Source organism: Miniopterus natalensis, chromosome 5 (genome assembly GCF_054644295.1).
Source record: "Miniopterus natalensis isolate mMinNat1 chromosome 5, mMinNat1.hap1, whole genome shotgun sequence".
NCBI classification, from domain to species: Eukaryota; Metazoa; Chordata; class Mammalia; order Chiroptera; family Miniopteridae; genus Miniopterus; species Miniopterus natalensis.
The window spans coordinates 4,696,508-4,716,615 of NC_142085.1; the positions used below are offsets into that span (position 1 = coordinate 4,696,508).

Genomic DNA, 20,108 nt, shown 5'->3' on the forward strand with positions numbered 1-20,108 from the left:
CCGGCAGTGCGCAAGCGCGCATCGTCTCCGTTTCCCTCCCCTCAGCCCCTGACCCCCCCTCCTTTCCCCTTCAAGAAGCCGGCTCTGGGGCGCGCTCACCCCGTGAGGAAGCCGAGGCCGCGCTCGGGAAGCGCGCCGTCCGCTCGCGCAAGACCATGTACCAGCCCAGCCGGGGGGCGGCCCGGCGGCTAGGCCCCTGCCTCCGCGCCTACCAGGCGCGACCCCAGGTGAGAGCAGGCGAAGCGCCGGGAGGCGAGGGGGCGGGGAGAGACCCTCGTCGGGCCGGCGCGAGGGCGGAGCGCGCCCCACTCCGCGCAGGCTCAGTGACGTCCCACCGCCGGCCCCGCTGGGTCGGGCGGCGCGGGCCGGGCTCGGGGTCGCGGGCCCCGGCGGCGCCGCCGCTCCGGCGCGCGGGACGTTGTCGCTCGGCGGCTGGGGCGGGCGGGCAGCGTGGAAGCTGGGCGCGGCCGCACTTCGCCCGCGGCTCCGCGGTTGTCTTACCTGGAGGTGATTTGAAGGGCGGGGGCGGGACGGTTCGCCGCCGGGCCGCGGCGCCGTCCGGAGTCGCTCGGAGCCGACGGCACAGACCTGCGGGCGCGCTCTGCAGCCCGCGCATCTTGCACCGGGACAGCGGTTCCGGCGGGGGGCCGGCCCGGGTGCACCCGCTCGGCGCCCGCGCCCCGGGCGGGCAAGATGGCCACGCCCCCGGCGGAACCGGCGCCACCGACACCCGTGGGGACGGAGGCGCCCGCGCGGCCCGCTCGCCTTCCCGAAGCGACCACTCCAGCTCCTGGGGGAGCGGAGGCACTCGGGTCAGGCCGGACGTTGGGCGACCTCCTCCTCGGTTTCAACGTCGTCAGGCAGGAGGGAGCTCGGCCTTTGTACGCTCCTGGGCTTGTGTCATCAGTGGGGCAGAAATGAGCGCTTACGTTTGTATATCCCTCTACAAGGCGCAGTTTTACTTAGGTTTATTACTGCACAGAGCTCGTAATAACTCAGCGTGACTTCATCATCCTCGTTTCGAAGGGCACTTACAGGAAACGGGCCTAGGGAATGAGAGGGCCGAAGGGCTCACCATAGACTTGGCACCCGGAGAAACGTCTCCTGTTCCAGTTGGGCTTTTTTCTCTGTACATCTGCCGCACACACTTCACAGAGTTGTGTCGCAGGCCACATCATTTCATCCGCGGTGCAATAAACCCTTACTCATTTTTCCATTTTTCAAACGCGTGTGGGCCTCGCTCTAAAAGGTGGGACTGCCCCCCAAAGTATTGGAATCTTCACTGTAAAGGGATTTGCTGTTGTTGGGGGGGGGGGGGAGTGCTTGTCATGGGAGTGTTTCCTCCTGGAGATGGAGGTGAATCCATCCCGTGTTCCTCTCACAATTCCCTCTTCTGTCAGGAGGTGAGATTGGAAGTTAATAAGCATTTTGGATGAAGGGCCCTTAAGCAGCTGGATTCTATTTTTCCCCTTTGTTCTTCCTCCTTAGGACCAGCTTTCTCCATGGGCTCTGCCATTCCCACCCCTGTGGCCCCACTCCACGACTTCCACTTCTCCATCCTCTCCACTTTTCTGGTCTCCCCCACCTCCACGCCCTCCCACTGGGCTGCTTTCCCGAGCTGCCCCACTACCTCTCCCTCAGGTCCAGGCCCTCACCTCACCATGGATGGTTCTCCCTCCAGGAAAGGGAGAGGAGGGACCAGGACCTGAGTTGCATAGCGGCTGCCTGGATGGGCTTAGGAGCCTATTTGAGGGACCTTCCTGCCCCTATCTTGGGGCTTTGCTATCTTTCCAAGCCCCTGTGACTGCCCGCCCTTCCCCCGCCACTCCATCAGGAGATCCCAGTATGGAGGAGCACCTGGCTGTCATGTATGAGAGACTGAGACAAGAGGTAAGTCAGTTCAAAAGTGACCATCCACAGTGGGAAGGGATGCAGGTAACACTTGGAAATGGAGGGATAGTCAATTGTATTCTTGGAGCCACAAGGCAAGCATAGAAATATGTTACGAATATTTCCCAAGAAGATAATCCTCAGTTTTGATTAAGGAAAGTTAAACATGGCACAGAAATGACCTTTCACTTGGGAATAAGGCACTAAAAATAGAAAACAGAAATAGGATGTCTTTTCTTTCCCACTGGGTTGATGCCTTCTGCTTCCACCTAGCTTCCCAATCTCTTCCTTCACTCCCATGACTACACACTCTACTCGTCGGATGTGGAATTCATCAATGAGATCCTGAACATACGTACCAAGTGAGAATCCAGGCACCAGCAGGGCGGTGGGAAGAGGAGGACCTAGTGCTGTGCACTTGACCTTTTTCACTTACTAGAGAAGGTGCTAGGCTGCTTCTCTACAACTGTTCCCCATTCCTCAGACAGGCCGGTCTGGTTTTCTGATTCTGCCATCATGAGATTTCTTTCCCATCCCTTCTTCACAGGGGCCGGACGTGGTATGTTCTGTCACTAACCTTCTGCCGCTTCCTGGCCTGGAACTACTTTGCACAACTTCGGTTGGAGGTTCTACAGTTAACCCGCCACCCTGAGAACTGGACCCTGCAAGCCCGCTGGCGGCTGGTGGGGCTGCCCATCCACATGCTCTTTCTGCGTTTCTATAAGCGTGACAAGGAAGAGCTTTACCAGTAAGAGAAATAAGGAAGGACCCACGCTCCAATCCATTTCCTGATCCTATGCTTTTAGGACTGGTGGTCTGTTCTCCCAGATAATCCTTCGCCTACCTGACTTGACTGCAGGTTCCTTGAGGGCAGGGATCTTGTTTTAGTCTCCTTTACTGTAACAAAAATAGGGACTTTGAGTACATTAGGAAACCTCTGAACTCAGCTTATTCATGTATATTACCTGGCACATAAGTAGGTATTCAAAAACTTACTTAACAAGTGAAAATCCCTGCCTCATAAGTTGAGCCTCACCACCTTAGATCAAGTAGGATCCCAAGACATTATTAGGCTCACCCCAAACACAACAGTACGCAGACCTTGTGGAATCATCTTGGTGTCAGACATTCTGATTTAATTGGGACAGGGTGCAGCCTGGCCATCAGGATTCTTCAAAGTCCCCAGGTGATCTAATATGTAGCACAGTTGAGGAACTATGAGTTTAAACAAATGCTTGAATTAAACTTTGGAATCAGTCACCTTCCCTCTCAGCCTCTCTTCCTTCACCAGGACCTATGATGCCTATTCCACCTTCTACCTGAATTCCAGTGGCCTCATTTGTCGCCATCGCCTAGACAAAGTGAGTCCCAGGGCCGGATGGGGTAAGGTGAAGGGTTAGAACATCTTGCTAACTGGCATTAACCTTCCTCCCTGCAGCTGATGCCTTCACACTCACCCCCAACACCTGTGAAGAAGCTGCTTGTGGGAGCCCTGGTGACTCTGGGGCTGTCAGAGCCAGAACCCAACTTACACCTATGTCCCAAGGCCTGATCCAGGAACTTGAGCGAGGGCAGCACCGAAGACTTTGCTATGCACAAGAGGAGATGGGGGTAGCCAGCTTCTTCCCCTCTTCTCTCTCCCGCCCCACTTCCCTCCCTCCCTTGCGATCTCTCGTGCTGTGTAAAGCTGCTGTGTAATTTAACTTGTAAATAATAAAGTCTAAGTGAAAATACGAGGTTGGATTTTCATGTCACTTTCTCTGGATTCCAAAAGTTCCCACAAGTTTTATTCCAAAACTATTTTTATTAGCTGATGTTAGGTTCTGTTTACATCCCTCTTCACCCTAGCTCTTCACGGGTCTTGCCTGTTTTTTTGGGCATTTTCTTAGCATGGGGATCTTCTAGCTCCTTGGCCTTATAATAGTGGGGTGCCACCTCCAAAAGCCAACTGCTCTCAATCTCCAATACCTAGAAGGGGAGGAAAAAAAAGTAGAGTTCCCATCTTTCCAACCTAGATTCTAATGTGTGTATGCTCAAAAAAGTCCTCCTTTCTCCCCTTTGGCTGCAGGGCGAGGGGGAAAGGTGCAGGGCTCTAATACTCTGCCCCAAGGCTGCCACATCGCCACATGTTATTCAGGTTTCCAACTAGGCTATCCCTAAAAACCTGGCTATAAAGACTATAAAGTACACTCAGGGCAGAGGCCACACCTGCTCTGTTCACCTTTATCACCCCAGCACACACAACACCGAGACAAGAGCCATTCAGATGTCCACTGTATGGTGATCAGATCTCACCAGATGCTGAGTCAGTTGTCAAGAAGGATGTCTTACTATCTTACCCTACCTTAAACCAATGTGTTTTCCTGTTTCACTGCCAGTCCCAGCAACTTGAACCTGGGAATGGAGCTTGCCAGAAGACCACCTGTCTCTATAGTCCCCACCTGCCTGAGAAGGGGATGGTCCCCTCACCTGTCTCATGAACTCCTTGGTGGTCAAGACAAGTTCATGGTAGAGCAGCCAGCGAGGCTGTTCCTCAAAGAGGGAGGAGTTGGGGTGAATGAATACCGTCTGCTGCTGTTTCACTGTGCGGTAGCCGCTGCGAGTCAACCGTGCTGTGTGGTAAAAGTAACCGGCAGTGATGGCCTAAGGAGCAGGCAGGAAGCAGCATCAATGTGAAAGCCAGACATGCAAGGACCCTCACTACCTTTTTTCAGTTCAGGCTTCTGGAGAACTAAAAGATGCATGAAGAACCCAATGAGAAGAAACCCTTAATGGTCTGGGAATAAAGCCAGGAGAGCACACCTTCCACAGGGAAGAGCGCACAATCTCAGGCTGGAGGGGCTGCCATAGGCCCAGAGGGAAGCCTGCTCCTTAGGAGACCCTGGGTGGACGGCAGGAGACTAAACAAGTGCTGACCTTGCGTACACGGATATAGTCCCCCTGGCAGGAACTGAGGCCAACTTCCACGCGCTCCAGGAGCCCCTCCAGCTGTTCCCGCACATCCCGGGCTCGGCGCATAGATCTGAACTGGACAAAGTTCTCATAGCACCACTGGGAAGAGTAACCACTCTCAGCCCACTGTGAAGAGGGTCAAAGGGGGTAAGTCCACAGTACAACCAAAGTCCCCCATGTCTCCCTCATTCCCACTCACCCCCAAGCCCAGTGACCTGTGTATAAACGTTTAGCAGAACCAAGTGGTCCCCACCAGGGAGAAAGAAGTTAACACGCGCATTGTCAGCATGGACGACCTTGTCCTTGGGTCGGTAGAAGATGGAGTTGTTGACAGACAGCATGGCAGCCACTGTCAGGATCTCCTCGGAACAGCTGTACCTGGGGCAGGAAGGAAAAAAGCATGAGAGTCAAACCAAGATGTAGGAACACATGGTGGGGGAAGTGATCGCCGTGTGATGCATGTGTCCTCACGCGGGGAATGCCCACTAGGATAATGGCTACAAATCAGTGGCTAGATTTGGTGGCAGCAGCAGCAGCACGGGGCTGCGGATGACAGTTACAGAGGAGGGATTCCTACAAGAGGACAGGACAGGACCTGTGAGGGGTCGGCAGTAGCAAGGTGCGTATTATGTGCATTGGGGAAAGTCCACTCCCTTTAAGTTCATGTGATGACCCCAACCTCAACTATGGCATTTAAAGGTGGTCCCTCCACAGCCACATCTACATGTTCCAGTCTGAAACCTCAGGAATGAGCAAGTCCCCCAAACAGCCCTCACTCAGCACTCCTCACAGATGCAAAGTCTTCCACTTCCCTTCATGCCCCCAAGTCTTCTGTGTGTGTGTCACTCTTACCCACTTCATATCGTGATCAAGGACGGCAGTGTCTCACTGGCCCTTGTGGGGCTCACCGGGGCAGTAAGAGTTCTCTAATAACTTACTTGTTAAAGAATACAGTAGAGAGAAAAAGAGCAAAATAACAAAGATGGTCCCAGAGACAGGAGGTGGCGTGGCCAGCTTGTGGGCAGGGGGGGACTTACTTCTCAGAGGCCAGGATCATTTTAGATAGCATGGGGTCCACTGGCAGCTCCGCCATCTTTCGACCAGACTAAAGAGAAGAGAGAGAGGGTTGAAGCCAGTTCTTCAGGTGTCCCTCCACCACTCAAGGGGTCACCCCAACCCCATCCTCCTGCCCCAGCCCACTGCCCTCCCACCTCACCGTGGTGAGCTCCCCAAGATGGTTGAGGGCTCCCAGAGCATACAGCTGCTCCAAAGCCAGGAGCAGGGTCTCATACGGTGGAGGGTCCAAGAAGTCAAAGTGCATGAGGTCGTGGATCCCTGCAGAGAGAAGTGAGGGTAGCACAGTCCTTTACAAGGGCCAGTGACTCTAGCCTCCCTCCACCTGCTCTCTCAGGAGAACTGGGGAACCCCAATCACCTAAGCTCTTGAGCAGCAACACAACATTGCCCAGGCTGGTCCTTTGGATCTCGGGCACCGTGGTTTCCTCCAGCTCGTGCTGATAGGCCCAGGCAGTGTACAGGCGGAAGCACTTGCCTGCAGCCACCCGGCCTGCCCGACCAGCTCGCTGATTGGCTGAGGCCTGGAAAGAAAGGAAAGACAGGCTGGCTGACAACTGGGTAAGGGAAAGAGAAAGGGCAGTATTTATGTGAGAAATCTCGGAGGGTGTGGCTCGGTCCTCTAAGAAGCCCCTACAGGCTTCTGAATAGGCCCATTCTGCCTCCTGCTCCACCACAGAGACCCCCATGGAGCCCAGGCTGACCTTGCTGCAGGGTGTGACTGTGAGCGACTCCATGCCTGTGCGGGGGTTGTAGCTCTTCTGCTTACAGAACCCTGGATCCAGCACGTAAATGATGCCCTCAATGGTGAGCGAGGTCTCGGCGATGTTCGTTGCCACAACCACCTGAGTGAGAGGATACGGGGTCACTCAGAGACCCTGACCTCCCAGCTATGCAGAAAAAGGAATCCTGGAAGATCTGCAGTAGACAGCAGGGGCAGATAAAGGGCAGGAGCTGAGGGGACTGGTGTCCAGTCAGAGAGGGGGACGGGCAAGAGAAGGGTGAGGGGAAGCGGGGCTCAGCAGGGGCATGCTGTGGACAGGAAATGGAGAAGAGGGTTGATGGGTTTTTCTGAGATGGGGCTGTCTGGGTTCCTGCCCCACCTTCCCCACCAGCAGTGTCACATTCACCTTGGCACATTACTGCCTGCGAAAGTCTCCTAACGAGCCTTCCTGCTTCTACTCCTGCCAGGGTTACGTGGCATCCGGAATGGTCCTTTTCAAATGTACACCTGTCACATCACTCCCCTGTCCTCCACTGGCTTCCCATTCTACTTGAGAATTATATCCAAGCCCACTCAGGAGCTGAGTCCTCCAGGCCCTGGCTGCCTCTCCCACCCCATCTCCCAGCACCGCGTTCCCCAGCCAGGCACAGCGACTGAGTCCACACCCGGGTCCCTCTGGGCACACACCTCTGGGGGATACCAGCCTGGCTCCCCTCACCCAGTGCAGGCCCCTGCCTCACTTTCACTTTATTGGAGAGGAAGAGGCCTTCCCTACACTCCCAGTAAAGTTCCCTGTTGCCATTTCGCCACCCCACCGGCTCAGTCTCCATCCTCCAGCCGCACTGTACCTCCTCACAGCATCTGTCACAAGCTGGCGTTACGGCTGAATGTCCACCGTCTCCTAACTTACACCAGACGGGAAGCTCTACGAGGCCAGGAACTTTGTTCCACTCGCCACTGTATGCCCATCCCCCAGAACAGTACCTGGGAGGAACCCGATCAACCTTTGTTGATGAAAGTTACATCTTTGCTCAAATCCTTTGATTGCAATTCAGTTGTCTAAAGTCCATACTCCTCCACCTGCCACTCAAGGCCCTCCCTAATCTAGACCAAAGTGGGTGTCAGCCTGCCTCCCACTGCTTCACCACAGAAGCCTTCCACTGAACCTTGCACTCTGGCTTCAAACACACCTACGCCGTCCTCTGACATCCCCTGCCATTTTTCTTAGAGGTGAAGACCAACCCCCACCTCCCGGCACACCAAGGGCTCTGCTTCTCACAGATCACTCTCAAGGTTCGTGCCTCTTGGTCCTCTCTCCGCGGCCTGGGGCTGCAGCAGTGCCCACGGCACACGGCCTGCACAAGAGACACCCCCTCTTCCCTACTGCCGGCCGTGCACCCACAGGGGTAAAGAATGCAGGTTTCTAACTGTACCTTCCGTGCCCCCGGGGGCGTGGGCTGGAAGATGCGAGCCTGCATGTCGGAAGGCAGATTGGCATAGATGGGCAGCACCAGCAGCTCTCTAATTTTGGAGCCCAGGCGGCGGCAGCGATCCTGGAGCATCTCGCAGGCAGCCTCAATCTCCTCCTGGGTTTGAGGTGGGGAGAGTAGCAGGGGCCCAGTGTCACAGAAGGCCGGCCTGCCAGCCCCATCTTCCCCTGGGACACACACGCATCACCTCTCCCCCACCTCTCACCTGTCCTGTCAGGAACACTAGGACATCCCCAGGAGGCTGGGTCACATGGATCTGCAGCACAGACACAACACAGGCTTCCAAGTAGTCGGCCTCTGGAGCCTGGACGGAGGAGAGAGCACAGGGAGGCATGGGCTCAGGACAGCCTCTTCCTCTCCCCAGCTCCTCACAGGTCACCCCAGGTCTCTCTGCACTCTCTACTGCACCCTGCCCTCCTTGAGACAACCTCCCCCAGCTTCATGCCTCACACTTAAGCCCATCCTCCCTGAAGGGGCACCTTGGTGTAGAAGATGTCAACTGGAAACCTGCGTCCAGGGATTCGGAAGACCGGAGCGTCATCAAAGAAGGTGGAGAAACGGGCAGTGTCCAGTGTGGCTGAAGCCACCAGGACCTTGAGCTCAGGTCGGAAGCGAGCAACATCTTTGATCAATCCAAAGAGAATGTCTGTGTGTAATGTCCGTTCATGAGCCTCATCCACCATCACCACACTGGGGAAGGAACAGGGAGCGGCGAGTGAGGAGAGCTGTGCAATGCAGGAGTGGGCACTAGGGTCCCTTGGATGAAGGGACAGATGAACGCAGAGTCTAAGGGTGAATGTGGGAGGAAGCAGCTCCAGGAGAAGCCGATCGCCCTAGTTAAGTAAGACCAACAGAGAACTGGAGAAGACCAGGGTGCCACGGTCGGCAGCCTCTCAGCTTGGGCAAACAGCTGCCAAGATCTGGAGGCTGGAAGTTGTGACCAAAGACAAGTCAGACATCCTCTCTGGATCAGTCAAAAGTCTGCTCGTCAGCGGAAGGGTATCTATTTTAAAGGAGAAAAAGTGAGGGCAAGGCCTCTTTCAATAAGGCTAGCCCCGCAGGCTGGCCGAGGGTGGACAGATGGACCTGTGCCACCACGATCTGAACAGCCCAGAAGCTCCTGTGGGGCCAGTGAGCCTGCCTTTCTAGCCCAAGCTGAGAGAACCCTGCAGGTTTCTGGGTCTCTTCCTAAATTAGTTGACGTGTCCACCTTCCTTCTCCTTGCTCTAGACTCTGGATTTCTGGTGGCAGCCAAACCTGTAGCTTACCCCCCACCTCAACCCTCTGTGCCTAACCCTGGCCCTGATGGTGAAGCCCCGGCTGCTTTAGCTGGTGGTTGATGGCAAAGTCCCGCACCCCAAACACTCTGGCACGGGCCAGCCTTTCAGGGTCCCTCAGAGAGTTTTGGAAGGGGTGTAAAAGGCTAAATCATATTTGTCCTATGGCTGCACTCTGTCCTTCTAGGACCAGAAACTCACAGCCTCTTGATTAGCTGGCCTGACCCCACCCTCATCTGCATCCCAGCATGAGCCTTCTCCCCTCAGCACGTGCGCACCCCCGCCCCTCCCCGTGGGGTCAGTGCAGCACCAAGTACTCACTCACAGACAGCCCTTGTAATCTCCGCCCCTCTGTGGCTTCTTGGTACTGAGCTGAAATTTGTCTCCCTGTAACATCCCCCTTGGCTCCTAGATGTGCTCTCTGGGGTCACATAAAACAAGCCTGACCCCTTTTCCATGTAACAGCTCTTCATAGCTAGAGAAAACCAGGATGTCTCCCTTGAGTTTCCCCCCTGTAGGCTGAACATTCTAAGTTTTTTCAAGTGGTCTTCACACAGCTTTTCAAGTCCCCACCGCCCCACCCTACCATCCTGGTTGTTTCTTAAACTCTGGAAACTGGAGAGGGAGGGAGAGACTTTCTCCGCAGCATCTTCTGACCTCCAGCCCCATTGCTATGGGATCTGGAGGTCAGCTCTAGGACTGCCAGAATCAGAAAGATTCAAGAACTGGTGGATTAATCCGAAGAAATGGCCAAACGGACTAGGTGAGAAGAAAGGAGAGGAAAGCCAGAGCTCAGGGCACAAAGGCAGGCACTGGGGGGAGGGCAGCCGAACGAGGGAGAGGAGGCGGGCGGCTGCCCTGTGGGAGACCCGACCGTGGGTACCTGTAACTCGCCAGGTCGGGCTCCGAGAGGAACTCCCGCAGAAGCATGCCGTCTGTCATGTAGCGGAGAACCGTGCGCTCTGACGTGCAGTCCTCAAAGCGGATGCTGTAGCCCACCTGTCAAGGGGGCCATTAGTGATGGAAAGTGGCCTGGTGCTCCCTGAGGGAGTACAGGGCTAGGGAATGAAGGGCCAGTGCCTGGACCTGTGGTGTGGGGCCCTAAGGGCAGTGTGGGTTGAGTCCCAGACCCTTGGGGCTCCCCTCACCCTTCAGTCCCTCTGGATCTCACCTCATTCCCGAGCTTCACACCCATCTCCCGGGCCACTCGGGCGGCCACGCTCATGGCTGCCACTCTCCTGGGCTGAGTGCAGGCGATCCTCATACCCTTCTTTGTATAACCCTGAATGACAAAGAGGAAGAAGAGGTCTTGCCCTGGCTGAATAACTCAGTTGGTGGGAGTGTAGTTCCGATACACCAAGGTTGTAGGTTCGATCCCCAGTCAGGACACATACAGAATCAACCAATGTATGAGGGGAACAACAAATCGATGTTTCTCTCACACACTCTCTCTCTCAAATCAATAAATAAGAAAAAAAAAGAAGAGGTCTTCCGTTTGCTAAATATGGCCCTGGGGCCCAGGACAATTCAGAGGAAAAAGTTGTAAATTCAGGATAAGGGCAGGCGGAAAGGAGATGACAGAGAGAAACTGAAACAAGGAGGGTAACAGATAGAATGGCAAACCCAGGGGCTCCAAATGGGTCCTCACCCACCTCTGGCAGCCCCAGCCCTCTGGAGAATCAAGTTCTGGGCTCAGCCAGATTTGAACGGGAAAGGACAGACAGATGGGTGGGGGACAGAAGCAATGGGGGACAAAAGTAAAAGAGCAGGAACACATGTCCTTTTACTCCTGGGTTTTGAGGAGCAGAGGCCAAGCTGGATTGGAGTAAGGGATCCACGCTCCTACACACCCCACCATACACTCCCTTCCAATGGGAACATACAGAATGCCTACCAGTCGGGGGCACTGTGGCAGGAAGTGAGAACAGAAACGTGCAAAGGCCATAGTCTATGTTCTCAAGAACCTCACCATTTAGTGAAAAAGAGGCAATAAATAAAATGGGGAGACAAGCAACTACTGAAAATATCAGGTAAGGGCTCTGACAGGACTGTGCTCATTAGTGGGTAGGACCCGGCCACCTGGGTGTAGAAGCCGCACCTCCTCAAAGAGATACTGTGGGATTTGGGTGGTCTTCCCCGAGCCTGTCTCGCCCTCGATGATGAGGACCTGGTGATTAGCAATAGCAGCCAGGAGCTCCTCACGGAACGGGAACACGGGGAGGCTGCGGCGGACGGCCTGGATGGACTCCTTCTGCTGGGCCTGGGTGGCAGGGGGTGGAGCTGATGGCTCCTGAGAAGGAGAAAGAGGGGCATGAGCTTCAGTGCCAGCTCCCCGTCCTCCTCACAAGGTCCCAGAGCTGGAGCTCTCCCTCACCTCGTCGCCCTGCAGCTGAGTGGCCCGGACAAACTCAATGGTCTCCTCTTCCTCCAGCACCAGCTGATACTTGGGCTCCTGGGAGGCAGCATCTCGGGCCCCAAACTTCAGGGCAGCTGCCCCCAGCCGGGCCTCCTCCCAGCGCCGCTGCTCCTCCCCAGGGGCGCCTGATTCCTCCTCCACCAGATCCACAGCCCGTGCTGGCTGTGCAGAGAAGGGCAGGTGAACACACAGGCTGCCCTCCCCGCCCAGGCCTCTGCCCCCCGCCAGGCCCCTGGCCCACCAGGAAAGCAAAGACAAGGAAAGGGCCAGCCCCAACCTCCCCACACCAGGGCATGGCCAACGCCCCAACACCTCCCCCTGGGCTTCACCTCACCTGTCCTCGGGTCTCCTCAGGCATGTGGTAGCGATTGGTGGCCTCTAGCTTCTCCTGCTCCCCGGCTGCCCGGTACTCCCGGGCCAGATCCCGCACTCGCCGCTTGTATTTGAGCTCCCGCTGCTCATGCTGGCTCAGCTCCACATCCCCGAAAAGGAACTCCTCATCCGCCAGCTCGGCCTCCAGGTCCTCCAGCTTCTCCCGCTCCCGCTTCGCCAGGTACTCTCGGCGGGATTTCTTCCGCAGCTCAGGGACCTGGGTCAGCAAAGAGCAGTCAGGTCCTCATCTTGCTGAAGGCAGCCCTTCTCTTCCTACCCAAAGGAGTGACAAACTCCCTGACAGGCCTGCACAAGAACCTAAAAGTGAGCCTCCCTTTCCTCTGACACATCCACCTGCTGAGTGGTAGAGGGGGCCTCCGGAGCCACACATGGACCCCACGCTGCCCGCCAGCTGAAGCAGCCTCGCCACCTTTGTCAAAACAAATGCATTAGGGCAATTATCAGAATATTTTATATTTTACTCTTAGTATTTTATTTGAGTTAGTGAGAATGGGAAACAAAAGGGCTAATACCAGCAGTTAGAAGCATAGGTCTCAAACTGAAAACGACTGAGACAAATGGAAACCCCTGGAGGTGACAGCAGGTCACCCTCACCCCAGTCAGACGCTCCCTGGTCGTACACTGAAAGACTGTAGTTCAGGGAAGGGGAAAAACAAAATATATTCAGAAGGTTGGAAGGACAGCATCAGAGAGTAGCTCTGTGGGGCAAAATGTAGTGAGGGATGCTGGGCTCTCTGGGAAAAGCCTCCCCCTCATCCCATGTGTCATTTGGCTTCTACACATTTCCTTTGGTACATGCTTTTCAGGACACTGGAGATGACAGAAGACTGGCCACATCCTCAAGGCCTTCCTGGCTCTCCCCATGACTCTTCCCGTGACTGAGGCAACCTCTTCTACTGCAGTGGCAAAACCCCGCCAAGCCCACCCCTGCAGGCTCCAATCCTACTTAATCGCTTGGCTTTTCCTGCTTGTTCTGTGGAGACTTCAAATGGAGTTTATACTCGTGACCTAATCTGAGAAGCACAATCACATACTCCTTCAGCCCGATGGGGGGGCAGACTGAGATATTTTTAAAATATGGCAAAAAGCCACAACAATTGTGCATCAAAAAGAATAATGATATGCAATTATAAATACTGACATAAAAATTCGTGAGTACAGTGTGACACACGCATACACAGACAAGGGGAAGAACCAGTGAGGTGGTTGTCACACCTAACTTCTTACTCTGAAAATCAGTAATTAAAAGGAAACAAGCATTTGCCCTGCCTAAGGAATTGTAGCTCATTTCTAGTTGTTAAGGAAAAGCTCTTCCTTATATAAAAATCACCATTTTGCAGTCCCCAATGAACTAACTGATTCTGGAAAGGATCAGCGTGGTCGCTGGACCATTAGACGAAAGGCTGCTGGAGGAAGGAAGTCTGCAGAGAGCACTGCAAGACTGGCCAGGATCCAGGGGAGTGCACATCACCACCCACGAGGTGCTGCTGCCACAGCTGCTTGCTCTGAGTGTGGACAAGCTTTACACCCAATTTCCACTTTAAAGAAAGCACAGAGCATAGAACTTAACTCCACAAGACAAGGATGAGACAAACTCAGACCGTAGGACATGGTACAAGATGAGACAGAAAGAGGGAAAAGGAAACAAACCTAGGATACCTAAAAACCAAATGTAACGCATGACCTTCACTGGATTCTCATTTGGAAAGGGTAGTTATTAAAGACATTTCAGTCTTGGCCAGGTAGTGCAGCTGGTCAGACTGTCGTCCCAATAGATATATCAAGGTTTCAGGTTGAATCTCCAATCAGGGCACATACAAGAAGCAACCAATGAATGTATAAATAAGTGGAACAGCAAATCGATGTCTCTCTCTCTCTCTCTCAAATCAATACATAAAAATTAAAAAAGGCATTTTGGGGTAAGTGGGGGAATTTGATCACAGACAGGTTCTTGGTTGATACATGAGAATTACTGCCTATCTTCTTGGGTATGACAATGGCATATGGTTTTAGCAGAAACTGTCTTTATTCTTACAAGGTACGTGATGATGGGATAAAGTGCTATGATATCTTAAACTCTTTTAAATGGTTCAAAAAGAAAAAAGCCCACATTTATACAGACAGTGCAAATATCACACAAGCAATTTTTGAAACCAAATAGTCTGTATGAGCGTCTATTATACTATTTACTCAACTTTCCTATTTGTTTGAAAGTTTTCACAATTAAAAAAGAAAAAAGTTAAATTCAGGCATATAAGAACACTACACCAGTACTGAGAGATGTCTCTGACCACAGTCCTTTTGTAGCGTGGGACATGAGAGGGAATGGTCAAGAGAGACCTGAAGGCCACCAGGCCATTCTTAGGTCACCAAGAGTCTCAAAATTCTTTTGGGAAATCTGCGTGTGACCTTACTTGGGAAGATCAGGCCTTTGAAAAACTGCCTACCCTACCTAGACTCACATCAGAACAAGTCCAGTACACCAATTACAAGCGCTCTGTCCCTGTGCAGTGAGAAGACCAACCCAGGAAACCAGAGGGAAATCACAGGCAACATGGAGGGATTAGCGGGCAGGAAGGTATCTGGACATGGTGTGCCGAACTAAATGGTCAGCATATCCCTGGGCCATGGGACAGCTGCCCTGCCCCTACCTTCCAACTGCCTTTTGATTATATCTTGTGAAGTCTCACATTTTTCTCACTCACACACAGTATGATTTGATCCAAAAGAGTCAAGGAGGGTTTTGGGTAGCTTCCTTCTCACTACAACAGGGGTGGGGAACGTTTTTTCTGCCAAGAGCCATTTGGATATTTATAACATCATTCACAGGCCAAAAAAAAATTATCAACTTAAAAATTAGCTATGAAAAAAAGCTCCTAGATTTACTGAATTTTGAGTTCCACCTGTGGTTGCCTTGATTTCTTGGGCTGGACATTCCCCATCCCTGCTCTACAACTTAAGTCCATCCTCAGAGGGCTCCTGTCAACCAAGGCCCCCTCCAGAGACCTAACATCCCGTCAGCAACCCCACTGCACGTCCTTGTATCTCTCCTCCCTACCCCTAACCACGCCATTAGAAAGTCTTTCTTTTGGCCTTCTGATCTTGGCTCCTGTGCACTGGGACTCACCATGGCTTTACGGTCTTCCTCAGCCATCTTGAGGCGCTTCTGAGCCTCTTCATATGCCTAGGAGAAGAAACCAAAAGTGGAGGGGTGAGGCCAAAAGTCCCCACAGCCACAGTCACTCCCCCTCCAGAATCACAAGAATCATTCCGGTGTTCCCCAGCACAAAGAAATGCCCCCCGTCAGTGAGGCATCTCTACCACTACAGGGTCAGCAGCAGAGGGCAGGCTTAGCCAGAGGACCCAAAGGGGTCCTCTCGCCACAGAGGCGTACACTCCGCTAAGGGCATCCTCTTATCTTCCCAGAGATCACCATCTCTGCAACCACACCACCCTTGAACTTGACGGGGATCCTCCCGGGGATGGAGGCTGTGCCCCTCCCGTGCACCTTCTTGTCGGAGCGCTCCAGGACATTGCGTGTCCGATCCTTGTCCCGCTGCCGCACCCGCTCTGCAAAGGCGTCGCGCTCCTCCAGGTCCTGGAGGCGCTCTCGCTCCGTCCGCTCCCACTCATCCTCCGACTCCGGCTTTTCTGCCTGCGGTCTGCTCCCCCTGCAGCCCAACCCAGAGCATAAAGTGGAGGCGTCCAGAAGTTTACCCTACAGTCAGCCACCTGCCCACCCTCTCACCCCACCTCCGACTCACCCCGCCTTCCTCCTCCCCTTCTCAGAAACCTCCTCCTCCTCCTCCTCCTCCTCCTGGTGTTTCTTCCTGAGGTGTTTCCGTTTCTTACGCTTCTTCTGGAGACTGCTCCCAGCCCTACCCAGAGTCTCCTCACAGCTCTCCTCACTGTCTTCCAGCAACTTATAAGATCGGTTCTTCTCCAGCAGGGCTCGGGCCTCCCGCTCAGCTGCTCGAGCCGGCTTTTCTACCACCGCCTTCCGTGGTACCTGTCAACGGAGGAGGCAAGGGCATGTGAGCAACTCTTGATCTCCGCCCACCTGTACTGCCCTGTTCCTAATCTAAGGAATGGCTTGATATTAAACTTGCCTTCCTTCACACCATGCCCATCAGCCTGAATGGGGCCTCTCAGCTGCTAACCTTTCTCTCAGTCACTTGTTTAACCTTTAAAAGACGGCATTTAAATTCCGTCAGCATTTAAATTCGGCCAGCGGGACCCACTCCTTGCCGGGAACTAAAGTTCCCTTTCATCGGATAAAGGTTAACAAACATTCAGCGAAGCCTGACCCAGGCACTTGCTAGGTACAAGGGATACAGGAACAAACAAAAGAGAGAAAAAACCTCTCCCTCGTGGAGTTTACATTCTCAAACTCAATTCTCAATTGCTCAGCCTCTGTTCTTCTCAATGATTCAGTCCTACCCAAGGACCAACATGGTGCAAGGGCCGCTTTGCAGAGGCCTGGCACAGGCCTGGCACTGTACCAGACTCCAGGAATACACTGTGAACAGACCAACGTCAAGTTCTAACCTCACCTCTTACCAAGCACCATATGGGACAGCCACCCCAGGCTATTTTCCAGTCTCGGAGCAGGCTGAACACTTGCATTCTCACTATATACTTTGTGAGCATCTGTTCTGTAAGGTGCTCTACTAGGTGGTAGGACTACAAAGACAAGAAATACAATCCTGTCCTCCAGGAGCTCGTCTTTTATTTTAGAGAGAGAGAAGAGAAAGAGAGAGAAACATTTTGTTGTTCCACTTGTATGTGTCCTGACTGGGGAGTGAACCCACAAACTTGCTGTATGGGCATGATGCTCTAACTGGCTGAGCTACCTGGCAGGGCTAGGAAAAGCTTTTTATACCTTTTACTCCTCCCCCTTCCCCTGACAACTGCAGGAATCTTTAGAGTTGCTTTTCCTGGCCGCTACCCCCACCTTCCGCGCTCCCACGGCACTCCCCACGCCTCTTCCACAGCCTCGCAATCCAAAGTGCGAGCCTTGGACCATCGCATCACCTGGAAAACCTGTTAGATTTGTTGGAAATGTAGAAACTAAGACCCCATTCCAGACCTACCGAATCGGAATCCGCGCTTTAACGACGGCCCTGGAGGAGTGTCCAAGCTCGAGGAATTCCGCTGTGTAACACTCAACCCGACACCGAGCGCTGCGCCCTCCTCCAAACTGTGCCGACGTCCCGCACCCAGCGCACGACCCAGGGACGGCGGACACAGGCCCGGCGCCGCGGACGAGCCGCTCCCTCCCGCAGCGCCCCCGCACGCCGGCCTCGGGCGCCCGCCCCGCCCCGCCCCGCCCCGCGCCGCCCGCAGCCGCGCCCCCCGCTCCCACACCTTGCTCCAGAGCCTCAGGGCGAAGTCCCGCGCCGGCCCGCCGAGGTCCAGGGCCTCGGTGTCCCGCAGGCGCTGCACGAACTCCTCGGCCGAGCCGCAGCGCTGCGCGGTGCCGATCAGGAACTGAGCCACGTGCCGCTCGCTGAGCCCCAGCACCGCGTGCAGCTCGTCCTGCACCCAGCGCTCCAGCCCCGCCGGCGTCGCCATGGCGACCCAGCCCGCGCGGCCGGCCGGGCGGGGCGGAGCCTGGCGCCCCGGGCCGGCGCCTCAGCTCCCGAAGGAGCCGCCTGAGGACCTTCGGGCCCGGTTTCCAACAGCCCAGAGCCGTTCTTCCGGACCGCGGAGCTCTTCCGGCAGCACCTTTCCGGCCTGAGTACTACGGTGGCCGAGCGAGTTCAAACCGCGCGGAACCAGGCGGTAGGTCGGGTAAAATATCGTCTTTTCTGCCCCACAGAGCTTCTCTGTCGCCCCCTGATGGTCAGCCTGTGGATGCTTCACGCACCCATTCAAGCCGCAAACGCGGAGCGCCTAGGGCGTGCTAGACGCGATTTTAGTCGCTGCGGATATAGCAAAGAACAAGTCAGACAAACGTCCCTTACCGAATTTACATTTGAGGGGGAAGGGGGAAGGCAAAATGCGTAACAAATAAAACATGTAAGTTATATGGAGCAAAAAAAAGAAAAAAATGCAAGGTGTGTTTCGGGATTTCATTTCAAATATTAGCCCATACTGATTAGGGGTGACCTTTGCTAGGACCTGCACCTGGAGCAGGAGTGAATACAGGTTAGGCGCAAGCCAGGACCTCCAGGCAGGAAGAAAGTTGGGATCCGGGGGGAAAAAACAAAGGTTCTTTGCTTTTCTTGATGCTATCTCAGAAAGTAGTTTTAAAAGAAATCCAAATTAAGGAATGTGCAAATTTAATTGTGTTCTGCATTTTTGCTAGCAACTTGAGAAGTGCACCGGTGGCTGCTTATTTAAAAATAAGCAGAGCCTGTTAGTTGACTCTCTGCTGTCTGACCTCTGACCCTGCTTCATACTTCTATGACTAATGGGACTTATCAGACACTACTATTGAGAAATGAAACATTATTATTCCAATTAACAGACACTGGTAACTCGAAATCATTGACATCTTGGATGCATTGTTTTCCTCTTCTGAGATGAACTGTGGCACCCCTGGCATTTCTAGACTTCCTGCCTCTATTCTCTTGAGATCTTTACCTAAAGAGCTACTAACTTAAGGATTCTATGACGCTCCATACCCACACCCTCTCCGAACTGGCCCATTCTTTTGACAACTTGCTTGTTCCCCTGCTAGTAAACTAAAGCCTTTGGCATATGTTTAGATTTGTTTAACGTGTTTTGTTTTTAGTGAAGGGGAGTCTCCTCTAACTAGGCTGAGAGAAATATCCTCTATTGACAGGACCATAACTATTCAACCATGTCTTACTAGCTTGGAGAGCAAAAAAACTGACCTGGTAAGTAAAATATAGATCTTCCACATTTGTATTAGGTAGAAGTTCTTTGAAATGGGAAGATCTCTCAGTATCAACTATACCTGGGCAACAAAGCCATGAAATAGCAATGGATCTTTTTTTAATCCTCACTCAAGGACATGTTTTATTGATTTTAGAGAGAGGGAGAGAGAGAGAAACATTGATCGGTTGCCTCCTGTGTGTACCCCAATTGGTGATCAAACCCGCAGTGTGGGTATGTGCCCTGACTGGGAATCGAACCTGCAACCTTTTGTTGCATGGGATGACACTCCAACCAACTGAGCCACCTGGCCAGGGCAGTGATGGATCTTAAACCTTTAAGAACACCTGTTGTTGCCCAGCTGGCGTGGCTCAGAGGTTGAGCATCAACCTATGACCCAGGAGGTCCAGGAGATGGAGGTTCCATTCCTGGTCAGGGCACATGCCCAGGTTGTGGGCTTGATACCCAGCACGGGGTGTGCAGGAGGCACCAAACAATGACTTGCATCATTGATATTTCTGTTTCTCTCTCCCTCTCCCTCTCTCTGAAATCAATAAAAATATATTTTAAAAAATAAGAATGCCTGTTTATCAGAAGAGACCCCTTTTCAGGACACTGTATTTTTCAGATTTATGATTTAGTGGTCCTGAGTGTTGGTGTAAACGACCCTGGGTTCGGCAGTGTCACACTGCCTGGCTGCATGCATTGCAGGTAGCCTCTGAATCCTGGACCCCTTCTATTCAGAGTATCCTCTGCTTCCAACTTCTTAGCTCTCCTCATCTGCTGATTTATTTGTTGAATCATTCATTCTAGAAGTAACTTTATCCACTAGGTGCCAGGCGTGGGATTGAACCCAACCAACATAGTCTGCCCTCATGGCACTTGCCATGTCTAGTGGATACATCAGCTGCCCTTTGAGAAAGGCAGCCCTTTGAGAAACCGGTGCAAGGCTCTCCCAAAGCCCTTTTTTTTTTTTCTTTTTTTTAAAGATATCTTTATTGATTTCAGAGAGAGGAAAGGAGAGGGAGAGAGAGAGAGAGAAACATCGAT

General features: G+C 53.4%; 2 protein-coding genes across 4 annotated transcripts; one reads left to right on the plus strand and one right to left on the minus strand.

The window, feature by feature from the left end:
* The first annotated feature begins 137 nt into the window (after positions 1 to 137).
* Positions 138 to 3,626, plus strand: C5H6orf136 (chromosome 5 C6orf136 homolog). Of its 3 annotated transcripts, none has more exons than XM_016214782.2 (6): positions 138 to 227; positions 1,489 to 1,890; positions 2,164 to 2,252; positions 2,438 to 2,638; positions 3,164 to 3,251; positions 3,329 to 3,626. In XM_016214782.2, the coding sequence occupies exons 1-6, from the start codon at positions 156 to 158 to the stop codon at positions 3,440 to 3,442; spliced, it is 966 nt and encodes a 321-aa protein (XP_016070268.1). In that variant the 5' UTR covers positions 138 to 155; the 3' UTR covers positions 3,443 to 3,626. The 3 variants fall into 3 exon arrangements, with proteins under 3 accessions (XP_016070268.1, XP_016070270.1, XP_016070269.1); XM_016214784.2 differs by having other exon boundaries at positions 140 to 227; positions 3,182 to 3,251; XM_016214783.2 differs by lacking the exon at positions 138 to 227 and adding an exon at positions 711 to 1,403 and having other exon boundaries at positions 3,182 to 3,251.
* DHX16 (DEAH-box helicase 16) lies at positions 3,001 to 17,789 on the minus strand. Its single transcript, XM_087817267.1, has 20 exons — positions 17,583 to 17,789; positions 15,980 to 16,224; positions 15,724 to 15,886; positions 15,343 to 15,399; positions 12,157 to 12,411; positions 11,781 to 11,984; positions 11,505 to 11,696; positions 10,578 to 10,688; positions 10,290 to 10,405; positions 8,609 to 8,819; positions 8,335 to 8,433; positions 8,073 to 8,225; positions 6,620 to 6,760; positions 6,277 to 6,439; positions 6,059 to 6,177; positions 5,880 to 5,947; positions 5,058 to 5,220; positions 4,807 to 4,968; positions 4,360 to 4,533; positions 3,001 to 3,858 (listed from the first exon to the last, which is right to left on the minus strand). The coding sequence occupies exons 1-20, from the start codon at positions 17,787 to 17,789 to the stop codon at positions 3,730 to 3,732; spliced, it is 3,132 nt and encodes a 1,043-aa protein (XP_087673393.1). The 3' UTR covers positions 3,001 to 3,729.
* Positions 17,790 to 20,108: the final 2,319 nt, after the last annotated feature.